The 13124-nt window shown below is 40.3% G+C and overlaps 2 protein-coding genes across 6 annotated transcripts in view; both read right to left on the reverse strand.

Annotated features, from left to right (window-relative positions):
• Window positions 1-140: 140 nt before the first annotated feature.
• ctdspl3 (CTD (carboxy-terminal domain, RNA polymerase II, polypeptide A) small phosphatase like 3) lies at window positions 141-5249 on the reverse strand. 2 transcript variants are annotated; one of them, XM_014149314.3, is made up of 11 exons: window positions 4961-5249; window positions 3654-3786; window positions 3426-3560; window positions 2852-2963; window positions 2369-2480; window positions 2053-2139; window positions 1818-1880; window positions 1597-1676; window positions 1222-1348; window positions 1011-1106; window positions 141-596 (listed from the first exon to the last, which is right to left on the reverse strand). In XM_014149314.3, the coding sequence occupies exons 1-11, from the start codon at window positions 5057-5059 to the stop codon at window positions 531-533; spliced, it is 1110 nt and encodes a 369-aa protein (XP_014004789.2). In that variant the 5' UTR covers window positions 5060-5249; the 3' UTR covers window positions 141-530. The 2 variants fall into 2 exon arrangements, with proteins under 2 accessions (XP_014004789.2, XP_082818859.1); XM_082962733.1 differs by lacking the exon at window positions 4961-5249 and adding an exon at window positions 3976-4083.
• A 3956-nt stretch (window positions 5250-9205) lies between these two features.
• The window catches only part of arid3a (AT-rich interaction domain 3A), a 60676-nt gene continuing 56757 nt past the window's right edge, over window positions 9206-13124 (reverse strand). For all 4 annotated transcript variants that reach the window (XM_014149309.3, XM_014149310.3, XM_082962735.1 and 1 more), the window contains one exon: window positions 9206-10891. In XM_014149309.3, coding sequence (XP_014004784.3) covers window positions 10797-10891 — 95 coding nt within the window. In that variant the 3' untranslated portion in view covers window positions 9206-10796. The remainder of the gene's footprint in view (window positions 10892-13124) is intronic.

A 13124-nucleotide genomic window follows, 5' to 3' on the forward strand; every position in this document is an offset into this window, starting at 1 on the left:
CCAGTGCAGATGTAAGCAGTAGTGTCAGAATCTAGTTTGACAAGCGTAAAGGGAGATATGCACGAAAATGCAAGAGGTCATCCAGACAAATAAGACTAAATTCATCGGACACTTCTCAAATGATTCTGAAAAATACCAGCATGGTTTAAGTTGTTTTATTATTTACAGATAAACTTGTTCTGGCTTTTGTTGAGGTGAAAAATCTAATCATGTCACTAAAATAATCAAAGAATATTTACATAACAGCTTCTAAAAAGCTATTTTCTGTCAATAAATTAGGATTATTATGTATGAAGAACATATTTTAAGTTGCGTCATTATATTTAAATAGTTCATTTTTCAACTATTAGCAATTTATTGCTGGGCTGAGTGAGAAATGTTTGGGAACAATATAGAATCTCTGCATTTTAAATTGACACACTAACAGAAACCCATTGGTCATTCAGGGATTATACAGAAAGACTAGAATAGTAGATCTAGTTCATGTTTGCAATTAAAACGTTTATGGAAGGATGATCAGAAGCCTTTTCTCAATCCTCAGAGAGCAGTCTGTGAAAGTGGTCTGTCCTCCTCTTCAGTACCTCCCGGCAATCATCCTACAGAAAAATGGTGCCTTCAAGTTAGTAAAACATCCACTATTTATTTTGTAGAACACTGGTGCTGTTTCTTGTGGAATACAAGTTGTGGCCCAGTCTTTCTGAATTACATTTCCAAACATAAGATAACGGTTTTAACTTGTGGTATTTGTAGAATACTAGCCAAGTGTTTGAGATTGACTCAAGGTTAGTTTTTCAGCTTTTTCCACACCCCAGGGGTATACCCACTTTCCAAATGAGATCTCTGTTGCATGTGTGATGTTTGTTTTGTCAAACGAGATTTAATCCTAGAAGACACCTAACTAGGTCGTGAATTATAGAAATTGCAACAACAAAAAAAGAAACACTACAATTTCATGAAAATAATACTTTGTATGCCACCGGAGGTTAGATACCAAAACACTGTCAACGTACTGTTCCGGACACTCTCTCAAGATACGGGATGAGCTTCTGAAGTTCTTTGTCCTCCTTATCCCCAGACCAGCTCTTGATGGGAAGCATATTCATCAGCTGCAGAAATAAAGCAGGAAGTTTAATAAAACTCCACTCTGCTTCTAAAGAAAAAAAAATATAGAAAAAAAATATGCATCGTATAATTAAGTGAACAACATCACAGTAAACACACATGGTAGGGGTATGTGTGTGGAGCATTGTCCAAAACCACCGTTTTAGCAAGGTCCCTCTTAAGTACGCCCAAATCCTTGACATAGTGCCCAAGAACACAGGTACAGTCCTGTTGATACAAACGGTGTCTACAAAAGAAGATATCAGTTATGTACATGATATAAACAGTGTCTACAAAAGGAGATATCAGTTATACACATTTAAAGTACAACCTTATCAACTGAAATCTATTCCGCAAATTATTCAAAGTAGATGAGATTGTCAGCCTGTCTCTGGTACACAGAACTCTGCAGCTGCAATATCACTAAAACAATACAGCAAAACAAGCATGGCAAAAGGACAGCAACCAAAGTAAAAAAAATGTTACTTCTCATACCGAAACAGCCTTCTTTTCGGGTCCAAGATGTCCAGTATTTTCTCTGCATATTCTTTCTTTGCAGATGTATAAACAAACATCTGCGAAAAACACATTTGAGTCATTCAATTAACTGGCTTCTTAACAATAAACATATTACACATAAATGGGGGAAAGTTAAACATGTAGCTAAAATAAAAACAAATGGCTACTGCACACATAACAACAACTTGAAAACATACCTCAAAATGTTTTGTCATGGCTTCCAGAAATTCTTTCACATGTGGTCGTAGAATCATGTAGACCTATTGAGGTAAGAAAATTAAAATATTACAATATTTTATGTTACTGTCATTAGACAGACATTCGTCCTATTAAAAAAAAATAAACACTGGTCATTCAAGCAAATATTAAAAGCCCTTTTCACTGCCTTCCTGAGGCCTTAGAAGTCTGAAATGAACAGATTGATTCACTAACTTTGTAATGATTGTCCTGGAAACATGTGCGAAAGGTGTACTCTGCATCCTCAATCCGGTTCAGAGAGCTGTACATGAGCGTTTCATCCTAGAACAAAAAATGTCCAAGCAATTGGTACCCCATAGTGTTTAATTTTGATGGAATGATAATATAACTTGGTAATCATCATGGAAATACAACCAATACATTAATATACTAAGTAAATATCAGACTGTAAACTAGACCCGCCTAAAAATATATATTATACTTTGCATGGGAATTACAAAAGTAAATGCTTTGATTAGTCACTAATCTCAAAGGTAAACCCAACACTCACCAGATCTAAAACTAGAGTGGCTTGGGGCGTACTCCTCGTCTTAGGCGGGATGTCTCGTATGCACGGTTTGGACTGCTGGGATTTGGATGGAATGTTCTTGATGAAGGTAAAGCTAAATACCACAATGCAATGGATTCATTACTTTCAGGAAAAGGGAGTCCTTGAGAACCACAGACATTAGGAAAGCAAGTATGGGCAGTGGATTATTTCAGCAGAAGTGCATCACAAACCAGGAACAATTATGTTGGCCAGGCTGGCCAGCTTACTTTAGATGCCCAGCTGTTGATTATCTTATCAGAGTTATTTTACACCAATGGATGGTTTGCTGGTAACTCTTTGATCCTGCATTATGACATAGCCCCAAGATGATCCTGAGGTGATCTAATTCGTCAAGTAGACACATTGTATTTCATAATATGTTATGGCATGCAGCCTTATAATCGTATTCCAAAGAACCAAGAACAAAAAAACGGAAGAACCCACGGGCTGAAAACGTCATCATTGTCCTCATCTCCAGTGAGAAGGCTGATGGAACCATAGCCAAACACACACTGCTCTGGGCTCATCACATCACCACTGCTGGGGGTTCTCGCATCTGAATAGATGAAAAAAAAACACCAAAAAAAACAGCCTTGATTCAAATGAATAAGACTCATTCACCCTGGACCAATTGAGCCATTACTGTGCTGACCTCATCTACTCTAGCCTCAATAATCACATGCAAGTCCTTGCTAGCCTATACAGTAGTTTGTTTATTAGAAACCGAAAGTGACAGTTTCTCTATAAACAAATAGGCCTACCCAATGGACTCAGGAAAGTGCCAAACCATGATGGCATATTCTCCAAGACAGAAGAATGTCTGTTCTACACAATACAGTTCTATCTGAACACAAACACTGCACACCCATGAATTAGCCCCTGGCCTTCCAAGCAGGCTACCCTACTTGTAAAATACATACAAAAGCCAAACACACACACACTCGGGATTGCTTACTAAATAGTGTGCAAGTACACCATTTCAAACATAGCCCATCCAATCCACCTTTGATGTACTTACTTTCCTTGGTAGGTGTGAGGAACCGGACCATGGGGGAGTAGATATTTCGCACAGTGGAATTGAGGGGAGAGGAGGGGTTTAGCTCGGACAGCACCCGGTGATGGTGCACATTAACGGGGGTCTTGAAGCCCAGATCTAGAAATTAATACAGAATGATTGTCAGTATTTAGTTTCCATCTTGAAATAAACAACAATAGAGCAATTGCATTCACCAAAATAAATGGGTACCTTCTCTGTCTTCATAGGCAGGGGCTGCCACCCTTTTCCTCCCACGCCCTTGTACAAGAGGGCGCTTTGTAGCTGTGGGGATATCATCATCAGGGTAGAGTGACTGGTTATCTGGCTGTTGTACATCTTCATCCTACACACACAAAATATCATTGTGACAGTCTGAAAAAGTAGCTAAAAGCTCACATAAAAAGGATCAGAATTACCCCCACCAACTGTATGTCAGTAAAGTATTGGGCACTAGTATAACAACTTGCAAGTTGTCTCACATACAGGCTGACCCAAACCTTGATCAAAAAAGGCTTTATCCAAAGCGACTTACAGTCATGCATACATACATTGTATGTACAGGCGGTCCTGGGAAACGAACCCACTATCCTGGAGTTCCAAGCACCACAATCTACCAACTGACCTACTAATGACCACATTATTATGAGTCTTTGTCCTATGGAGGATTCAATTCAATCAAGTGTGTATACTGACATTTAACAACATCTAGCTACAGTGATAGTAAAAACAGAGCGCATGGCGACATAGATACTAGTTCAAGTCCCTCCCCCTCGACCTACTTGTGATGGGTAATCTGTATCCTCTCTGCCAGACACTACATCCGTGGAGCTATTTCAGGCGAAATGCAAGACATGCCTACCTGCCTGTATCAACATGAGTTGATGATAAAACCAGTGTGATGTTAAACAAAAAACATGGGTCACCGTTTTATATTACGGACAGGTTATGTTCAGTTATTATAAATGAGATAAAATATTGCATATATAGTTTTGGGTAAGAACGACAAATACATTCAGGGTGGCCAACTGGTCAGTTGGAACTGTGAACAAGAACCCATTGCAACATTGTCCGTTGTAGTTAGCCAGTTTTGCCAGCGAGTGAGGATAAACTCTTTTCACGCCTCTTCGTTACATCTACAACCGGAATTAATTTTTTCGTAGTAGGTTAGGAGAATTTATGCAGCAGGTTGAGAATGAACATATTCAGCTTATGATAATTAACGTGTTAGGTTAGGAAAAAGGTTAGGGCTAGCGAAAATGTTCTCATAACCTGCCATGAAAATCACTTCCAGTCGTAGCTGTATCGAAGCAGCGTGAAAATAGTGTCCTAGCGACTAAGAGCATTTTTCTAGTTAACTATTACAACATCATTGTTTACGGTTGTCAAATCGGCTAGCTAGTTAGCAAGCGATTGTGAATTCGGCTAGCAATTTTGTTTAAGCCAACGATAATGCGTAATACGCATTCAAAAGTCAGCTTATTCCAAGATATTTGGTCAAAACAAGCTCATCGATTTACCTTTTCCGGAGTTACGCTCTGAGCCGCTCTCTTCGAGGACCGCCGACCGTTAAACGGTGCTGATGAAGGGTCAGCAATACTTCGAGACCGAAGTCTCATCTTCACAAAATGAAATGTTGTACACGGACAATAATCCTTGTACCTACTAAAAAAAGTCGAGGACAGATCAGTTCCTGTTTGTGGTTGCTTTTCGTCCTTTATTCCATTCGTTTTCGTGCTGTTTAGTTTCTGTTCATTTAAATCTACCGGGAAGGTCTACTGCTGTAGCTAGCTGTAATCAAGGGGCGGTGCTTTTGAAAAAAACAGTCAACGTGATACCCATGTCACGTTGCAGCTGGTAGCCTGGTGGTGGCAGACCATTTCTAGATAGGGGAATAATAGTCATATTCTATTCATATTCCATTTGTATGGCTTTTTGTTTACAGTTAACTCCCGATGTTTTATTGTTTTGTGGATGAATAGATGGTGTATGACAAAGTGTAAACTTTCGAGGTGTATTTTTGCGAACCATTGGTATACCTAAAATGTTTTGTAAAAATTGAGTAACAATGTACATAATGTACATCAGTAATAAGACAAGGTTCAATACAAAATACAATAAAACACACCCATTTTATTTAAGATTGTATACTTATGTTTTTCCCCCCATTTAAAATCCAGGCAGATAGGCCTACATCAGATAAATCATGTCTTAAACTTTTCCAATGTAAAGGCTGATGGATAACAATTTACAAATGTGTTTAAAGATATAGAATGTAATCTTTCCAGGTTTAACCATGCCATTCAGTTGATACCAACATTCAATGTAATCTGTTCTAAAGAAACCCTGAAACATTCATTGTCTCTTTGTGCTGAAGTATTTATCAATGCAATTGTGGTGTAAAACCTCAGCTGACATTCTAAGAAAATGTTATATTTATTTATATCCAAAATGAATGTATTCACACAAACACATTGATTAAATAGGCAAGAATCGTTCTTCACCCCTCAGAAAAAAGCATTAAAAAGAGATCACACGTTCTAAAAAGCGTGTTGTTGATCTGTTGTTTGGGCACTACACCTTGCTAAAAACTGGTCACTGAAGAGGCACAAAATGCCACCCCTGAACTTCACTTGTTTCCTTGTATTTTGGGAAACATCCCATTCAGTGGAAAAAAGGTTCATCATAGAAAATATTGAGAATAAATATCACACATGCACAAAACGGACTGAAAATTACTTTTGTGCCTGTACCTATAAGAAGTAGTTGTAGGCTGCAGCAATAGTGTTTCAATATAGCAGTTTGTTGCCTAGGGGTAAAACCGACCAAAATGCAAAAGTGCAACATGAAAAATAATCTGTAACACCAATGAAGAGAAAGAGAGAAATACAAAGCGCAACACCATGTGCACACACTAACCTGTAACTTTAGCCCTAGCAGGGATACATCCATAAAAACTGGAGGTAGAAGTATATTCCTGAGAAGTAGAAGAAAAAAGCCTCATTTATATTCTAAATTTCCAAGTACTGCACATGACAACAAAATAGTTAACAAAATCAACCCAGCGGTTCCCCAAATCACAATATTATTATCATTAATATAATAACTATTGTTATTAATATCATGATAATAAATGTCATCAGCTGTAAATGTAATGTCTGTGCTAGGTTGCTATATCATATTTTTTTAAAGAAAACGTCAATGTAAAAACAAAGTAATATAATCTAGAGCCATCCAAAGAATTTTCAGAAGTGTATAATTACTTTTCAGAAGTGTATAATTACTTTTCAGAAGTGCTATAATTACAAGATTTCTTATGCTGTGACAATTCTATGAATTAACCTGTAAATAGAACTATATGTTTTCATTCACAATAACATTGTATTTTATTTCATCTTCACATATGTTTTGGTTGTCCCAGCCATGTACAATCTACCAAACAGATAGCTAAAGCAAGTGGTATGTCTTATAATGTCTTAAGGCTGAACATTCATGGAAAGATTCTGATGAGAATCTCTCTAAAATCTAAAGGATATAGAATAGAAATCTATAAGCAAGCCTCTTCCATGATAAGTAGGTCTCCTAACTTCTGTTGAGATGAAGAAATGATAGAATTCTCCTCAAAATCAAGTTGAAATCTAAACTGTGGGCCTTGCAATCAAATAGAAACAGAGTAAAGGCAGAGATTAGGCCTACCACGGAAGCTATGAACAGCTATGCATCCCAAACTGTATCTGATTGTGTGCTGTAACAAATAAATCCACTAGGAGGCAGCATCACCAAGGCATAAAGTCAGTATTGCTGACAGAGGCTTCCCTGGTCTCATTGCATGTTGCCAAAACAATCCAAAGGGATTGTCATCAATTATGATAAATAAATTATTAACGGCGTTAGACCAGGAGTGGGGAAACTTTTTGGCTCGAGGGCCACATCGGGATTTTCAAATTCAACGGAGGGCTGCATTTTTGGGGGGACCAAATGTTTATTAAAATCAATTTGTGGGGCCTCCCGAGTGGCGCAGTGGTCTAAGGCACTGCATCGCCGTGTTTGAGGCGTCACTACAGACCCGGGTTCGATCCCAGGCTGTGTCACAGCTGGCCTACATTGAGGTCAAATGGATCTGCAGGAAAAAAGACCATGAGGTATACAATGTGTGTAACATCTCCTTATTGTTACTACAATAAAGTCAAAATCGACCTTCCCTGAGGATTCTGAAAAGTACCGAGTGTGAATCGATGCGGTTTCTTGAAGATACAGAAACAGCCTTCCGTCAGATTCTCCTCTCCACCCTCTCAGGGCTGCGCGTCTCAAACTCTTGGGACTGCTTCCTACCTGGCAGGCTGCTCCTACCAGGTGACGTGGAGAGGATCTGTGTCAGCACCATGTACTCTCACTACTGGCATGACCCAGGGCTCTGTTCTAGGCCCTCTCCTCTTCTCTCTCACTCAGCTCCGTCAGAGGGCCTAGAACAGAGCCCTGGGTCATGCCAGTAGTGAGAGTACATGGTGCTGACACAGATCCTCTCCACGTCACCTGGTAGGAGCAGCCTGCCAGGTAGGAAGCAGTCCCAAGAGTTTGAGACGCGCAGCCCTGAGAGAGTGGAGAGGAGAATCTGACAGAAGGCTGTGGTCTCTCCCCTCACTGCGATGCAGATGACACTCAACTACTATTTCCTTCTCCCCTTCTGACACCTAGGTGGCAACACATATCTCTGCCTGCTTGGCAGATATCTCAGCTTGGATTTCGGCCCACCACCTCAAGCTCAACAAAATGGAGCTGCTCTTCCTCCCGGTGAAGGTCTGCCCGCTCCAAGACCTGTCCATCCCAGTTGGCATCTCCATGGTGTCCCCCTCCCAGAGTGCAAAGAACCTTGGCACGACACTGGTCAACATGCTGTCGTTCTCTGCAAACATCAAAGCAGTGACTCGCTCCTGCAGGTTCATGCTCTACAACAGAGTATGACCCTACCTCACACAGGAAGCGGTGCAGGTCTTAATCCAGGCACTTGTCACCTCCCATCTGGAATACTGCAACTCGCTGTTGGCTGGGCTCCCTGCTTGTGCCATCAAACCCCTGTAACGTATCCAGAACGCTGCAGCCTGCCTGGTGTTCAACCGTTGCAAGTTCTCCCATGTCACTCTGCTCCTCAGCACACTCCATTGGGTTCCAGTCGCAGCAAGATAATGGTATTTGCCTACAGAGCAGCAACAGGAACTACCCCTCTCTACCTTCAGGCTACGTTCAAACCATACACCCCAACCTGAGCACGCCATTCTGCCACCTTTGGTCTCTTGGCCCTCTTGGCCCTACTGAAGGGCAGCTCCCGCTCAGCCCAGTCCAAGCTCTTCTCTGTCCTGGCACCCCAATGGTGGAACAAGTTTCTCCCTGAAGCTAGGACAGCAGAGTCCCTGCCCATCTTCTGCAAACATCTGAAACACATTACCTTTTCCCCCCTTGCTAGCTCTGACTTGCTGATAGCTACTTTATTTAGGAAAAATGTACTTACTGTGATATGTGGTTATCCCACCTAGCTATCTTAAGATGAATACACCTTAGCAGTTAAAATGCAAATATCTCTGAGAGCTGCAAATCAATGGATATCTGATCGAAATTTATATTTTTTTAAATGAGAAGATGCTCGGATGGGGATGCTTGCCTTGGGGACAAAGTGGTAAAAATATCAAATTGAAGAGCAGTGCTGACCCAAAAGTCAGGAATTGATTGGGTGTTTCCACCCATCCTTTAAACCATAACACAGCTCTATGTTATCGTTAGCCATTTATTGGGATAATAATTGGCTATGACTTTTATTATTCTCTGAGAGAGCTTTTCCCCCCAGGGTCTAGCTGGCGAGGACAGACTCCTTCATACGCTTCAGTGAAAATTGTTTAATAGAACAACCATTGTTGTGTTGCTACAGGAGCATGATTACTCTGCAACTGTGTTATATACAAAAAAAAACTGTACTTCTGATAATTGAAATTAAGTAAAGCAAATGCCAGCAGGTGAAACAGATATCTGTCAATCCCACAGTATTCTTTGTAACATCTTCTATTGTCATTAAACTGGCCTCCTCTGACTCCTCAACAGATTGAAGATAATGGTATAGCTGTGAATATAAGAAGCACTTGGATATAAGCAGCACTATATAATGCAAGCATGTAGCTAAATTCATTAATGCTTTGTCGTTATGAAGATTTCACATATCAAGGTGTAGGCACTCTTGAGACATTATGATGACAAGCTTCTAAATAGAGTCACTTCCAGCCCCAAACCTTAGTTTTAAAGGCGCACAACGGCAGAGCTAAGAATTCTTGCACATATCAATCCCTACCCTGTGTCATCTCAGAGTGATCAACCATTAAACTAAAAGCTTTAAGTAGAGTGAAGATGATCCCACTTCTTATAAAAGGACAGAGTACCCTGGGTAATTGATGAGACAACCTGATAGAAAACTAAATTCTACATGAAAATCCAAAAAATATGGTTGAAATGTGTCATGAGAGAAACAAACACTCAAACCAGGAAATACGTTTGTATAATGTGTGGCTATGACTGAAACATATAGCAGTTAAATACAATGATATTGTTTCACAGCAATCTGGCGGACACCTGAGAAAAACCTGCACATATTCTAAAGCCCAATGAGCATTAAGAATTCCTGTGACTTCTACTAGAAAAAAATGCAAGACAAAACCTGTGTCTGAGCAATTAATAGAAAATCTCAGCAAAGATTGATTTGTTTCCGACCGCATCCTGCAAACGTAAAAGAGGAATTCTATAACATGAGGTCACAATGATACTTTGTTATACCCTGAAGAAATAACATACTTTAAAGCTTTTCTACTTAAAATACAAGAAATGTAAAATGCTTTATAGAATCCTAAATATATATTTTTTGCAATGAGTATATTGTTAGTGATGATGATGATAATAATAACAATGAGGAGAATGATAATGTTACAAACAACTTATTTTTCCTCTTGAGAAGAAGCTTCATTGTCAGTCAGTAGCTGTGTTAAATGTTTAAACAGTGCATTACCCTTCCAATGTATTCTTTTTCTTTTGTTCTCAGATAATCTGTACATTTATGTAGAAATAAATTATTCATAGGCTGTGCAAATATCTATCATATACTGGCTCCTTGTTGGGTTATTCAAACTTATTTAGGCTAAAGAACAAAAGAGGGAAGAATATATGAGAGGACCTGAGAGTGTACTTCAAGTGGTCTGAGTTTCAGTTTGTGTTGCCATATATATGTTTTTTTTTGGCATAGGCTAAGTAGAAAATGAGGTTTATTTTTGGCTTTAGTTAGCATCAAAGATAGGTGGATGAGGTAGGTGTGTAGGGGAGCCACTAGGATCCACTGTGCCCACCAGGGGCTTTGTTGTTACTTGATGATCCAGAGGGGCCTGACGAGGCTGACCCTGCTGCCTGAGCAAAAAGTACACCTGCAAGGGAACAGAAAACAGAAACACCAGTGTGAGACTTCTGTCATTGCAAAAATAAAAGATAGCAAGTTGGTCTGAGTAACCTGACTTACAAAAACTCAAATGTTGACAAACAATGTTGTGAATTCAGGAATGATAAAGTAAAAGTAACACATACAGTACCAGTCAAAAGTTTGGACACACCTACTCATTCAAGGGGTTTTCGTTATTTTTACTATTTTCTACATTGTAGAATAATAGTGAAGACTTCAAAAATATGAAATAACTCATATGGAATCATGTAGTAACCAAAAAAGTGTTAAACAAATCAAAATATACACTGCTCAAAAAAATAAAGGGAACACTAAAATAACACATCCTAGATCTGAATGAATGAAATAATCTTATTAAATACTTTTTTCTTTACATAGTTGAATGTGCTGACAACAAAATCACACAAAAATAATCAATGGAAATCCAATTTATCAACCCATGGAGGTCTGGATTTGGAGTCACACTCAAAATTAAAGTGGAAAACCACACTACAGGCTGATCCAACTTTGATGTAATGTCCTTAAAACAAGTCAAAATGAGGCTCAGTAGTGTGTGTGGCCTCCACGTGCCTGTATGACCTCCCTACAACGCCTGGGCATGCTCCTGATGAGGAGGCAGATGGTCTCCTGAGGGATCTCCTCCCAGACCTGGACTAAAGCATCCGCCAACTCCTGGACAGTCTGTGGTGCAAGGTGGCGTTGGTGGATGGTGCGAGACATGATGTCCCAAATGTGCTCAATTGGATTCAGGTCTGGGGAACGGGCGGGCCAGTCCTGCTGGAGGTCATTTTGCAGGGCTCTGGCAGTGCTCCTCCTGCTCCTCCTTGCACAAAGACGGAGGTAGCGGTCCTGCTGCTGGGTTGTTGCCCTCCTACGACCTCCTCCACGTCTCCTGATGTACTGGCCTGTCTCCTGGTAGCGCCTCCATGCTCTGGACACTACACTGACAGACACAGCAAACCTTCTTGCCACAGCTCGCATTGATGTGCCATCCTGGATGAGCTGCACTACCTGAGCCACTTGTGTGGGTTGTAGACTCCGTCTCATGCTACCACTAGAGTGAAAGCACCGCCAGCATTCAAAAGTAACCAAAACATCAGCCAGGAAGCATAGGATTTCCACCTGTTGTCTATTCCATTTGCACAACAGCATGTGAAATTTATTGTCAATCAGTGTTGCTTCCTAAGTGGACAGTTTGATTTCACAGAAGTGTGATTGACTTGGAGTTACATTGTGTTGTTTAAGTGTTCCCTTTATTTTTTTGAGCAGTGTATATTATATTTTAGATTCTTCAAAGTAGCCACCCTTGATGACAGCTTTGCACACTCTTGGCATTCTCAAAACCAAGGAGTTCCCACATATGCTGGCTGTTTTCCTTCACTCTGTGGTCCAACTCATCCCAAACCATCTCATTTGGGTTGAGGTCGGGTGATTGTGGAGGCCAGGTCACCCTTGCACAACCTGGAGGTGTGTTTTGGGTCATTGTCCTGTTGAAAAACAAATGATAGTCCCACTAAGTGCAGACCAGATGGGACGGCGTATCTTTGCAGAATGCTTTGGTAGCCATGCTGGTTAAGTGTGCCTTGAATTCTAAATAAATCACAGACAGTGTCACCAGCAAAGCACCCCCACATCTCCTCCTTCATGCTTCACAGTGGGAACCACACATGCAGAGATCATCCGTTCACCTACTCTGCATCTCACAAAGACACGGTGATTGGAACCAAAAATCTCTAATTTGGACTCATCAGACCAAAGGACAGATTTCCACCGGTCTAATGTCCATTGCTTGTGTTTTTTGGCCCAAGAAAGTCTCTTCTTATTATTGGTGTCCTTTAGCAATTCGACCATGAAGGCCTGATTCACGCAGTCTCCTCTGAACCGTTTATGTTGAGATGTGTCTGTTACTTGAACTCTGTGAAGAATTTATTTGGGCTGCAATCTGAGGTGCAGTTAACGCTAATGAACTTATCCTCTGCTGCAGAGATAACTCTGGGTCTTCCTTTCCTGTGGTGGTCCTCATGAGAGCCAGTTTCATCATAGCGCTTGATGGTTTTTGCGACTGCATTTGAAGAAACGTTCAAAGTTCTTGAAATTTTCCGTATTGACTGACCTTCATGTCTTAAAGTAATGATGGACTGTCATTTCTCTTTGTTTATTTGAGCTGTTCTAGCCATAATATGGACTTGGTCTTTTAGCAA

Source organism: Salmo salar, chromosome 16 (genome assembly GCF_965601325.2).
Source record: "Salmo salar chromosome 16, fSalSal1, whole genome shotgun sequence".
Classification (NCBI taxonomy): Eukaryota; Metazoa; Chordata; class Actinopteri; order Salmoniformes; family Salmonidae; genus Salmo; species Salmo salar.

Bases quoted from the DNA above. Each gene is read 5' to 3' on its own strand.
- ctdspl3 (XM_014149314.3), bottom strand. From the start codon at position 5,059: ATGAGACTTCGGTCTCGAAGTATTGCTGACCCTTCATCAGCACCGTTT. The intron at 3,561-3,653 runs GTACCCATTTAT...ATTAATTTCTAG, and splicing joins TGCCTATGAAGACAGAGAAG to ATCTGGGCTTCAAGACCCCC. The intron at 1,349-1,596 runs GTATGAGAAGTA...CTTCTTTTGTAG, and splicing joins CCGAAAAGAAGGCTGTTTCG to ACACCGTTTGTATCAACAGG.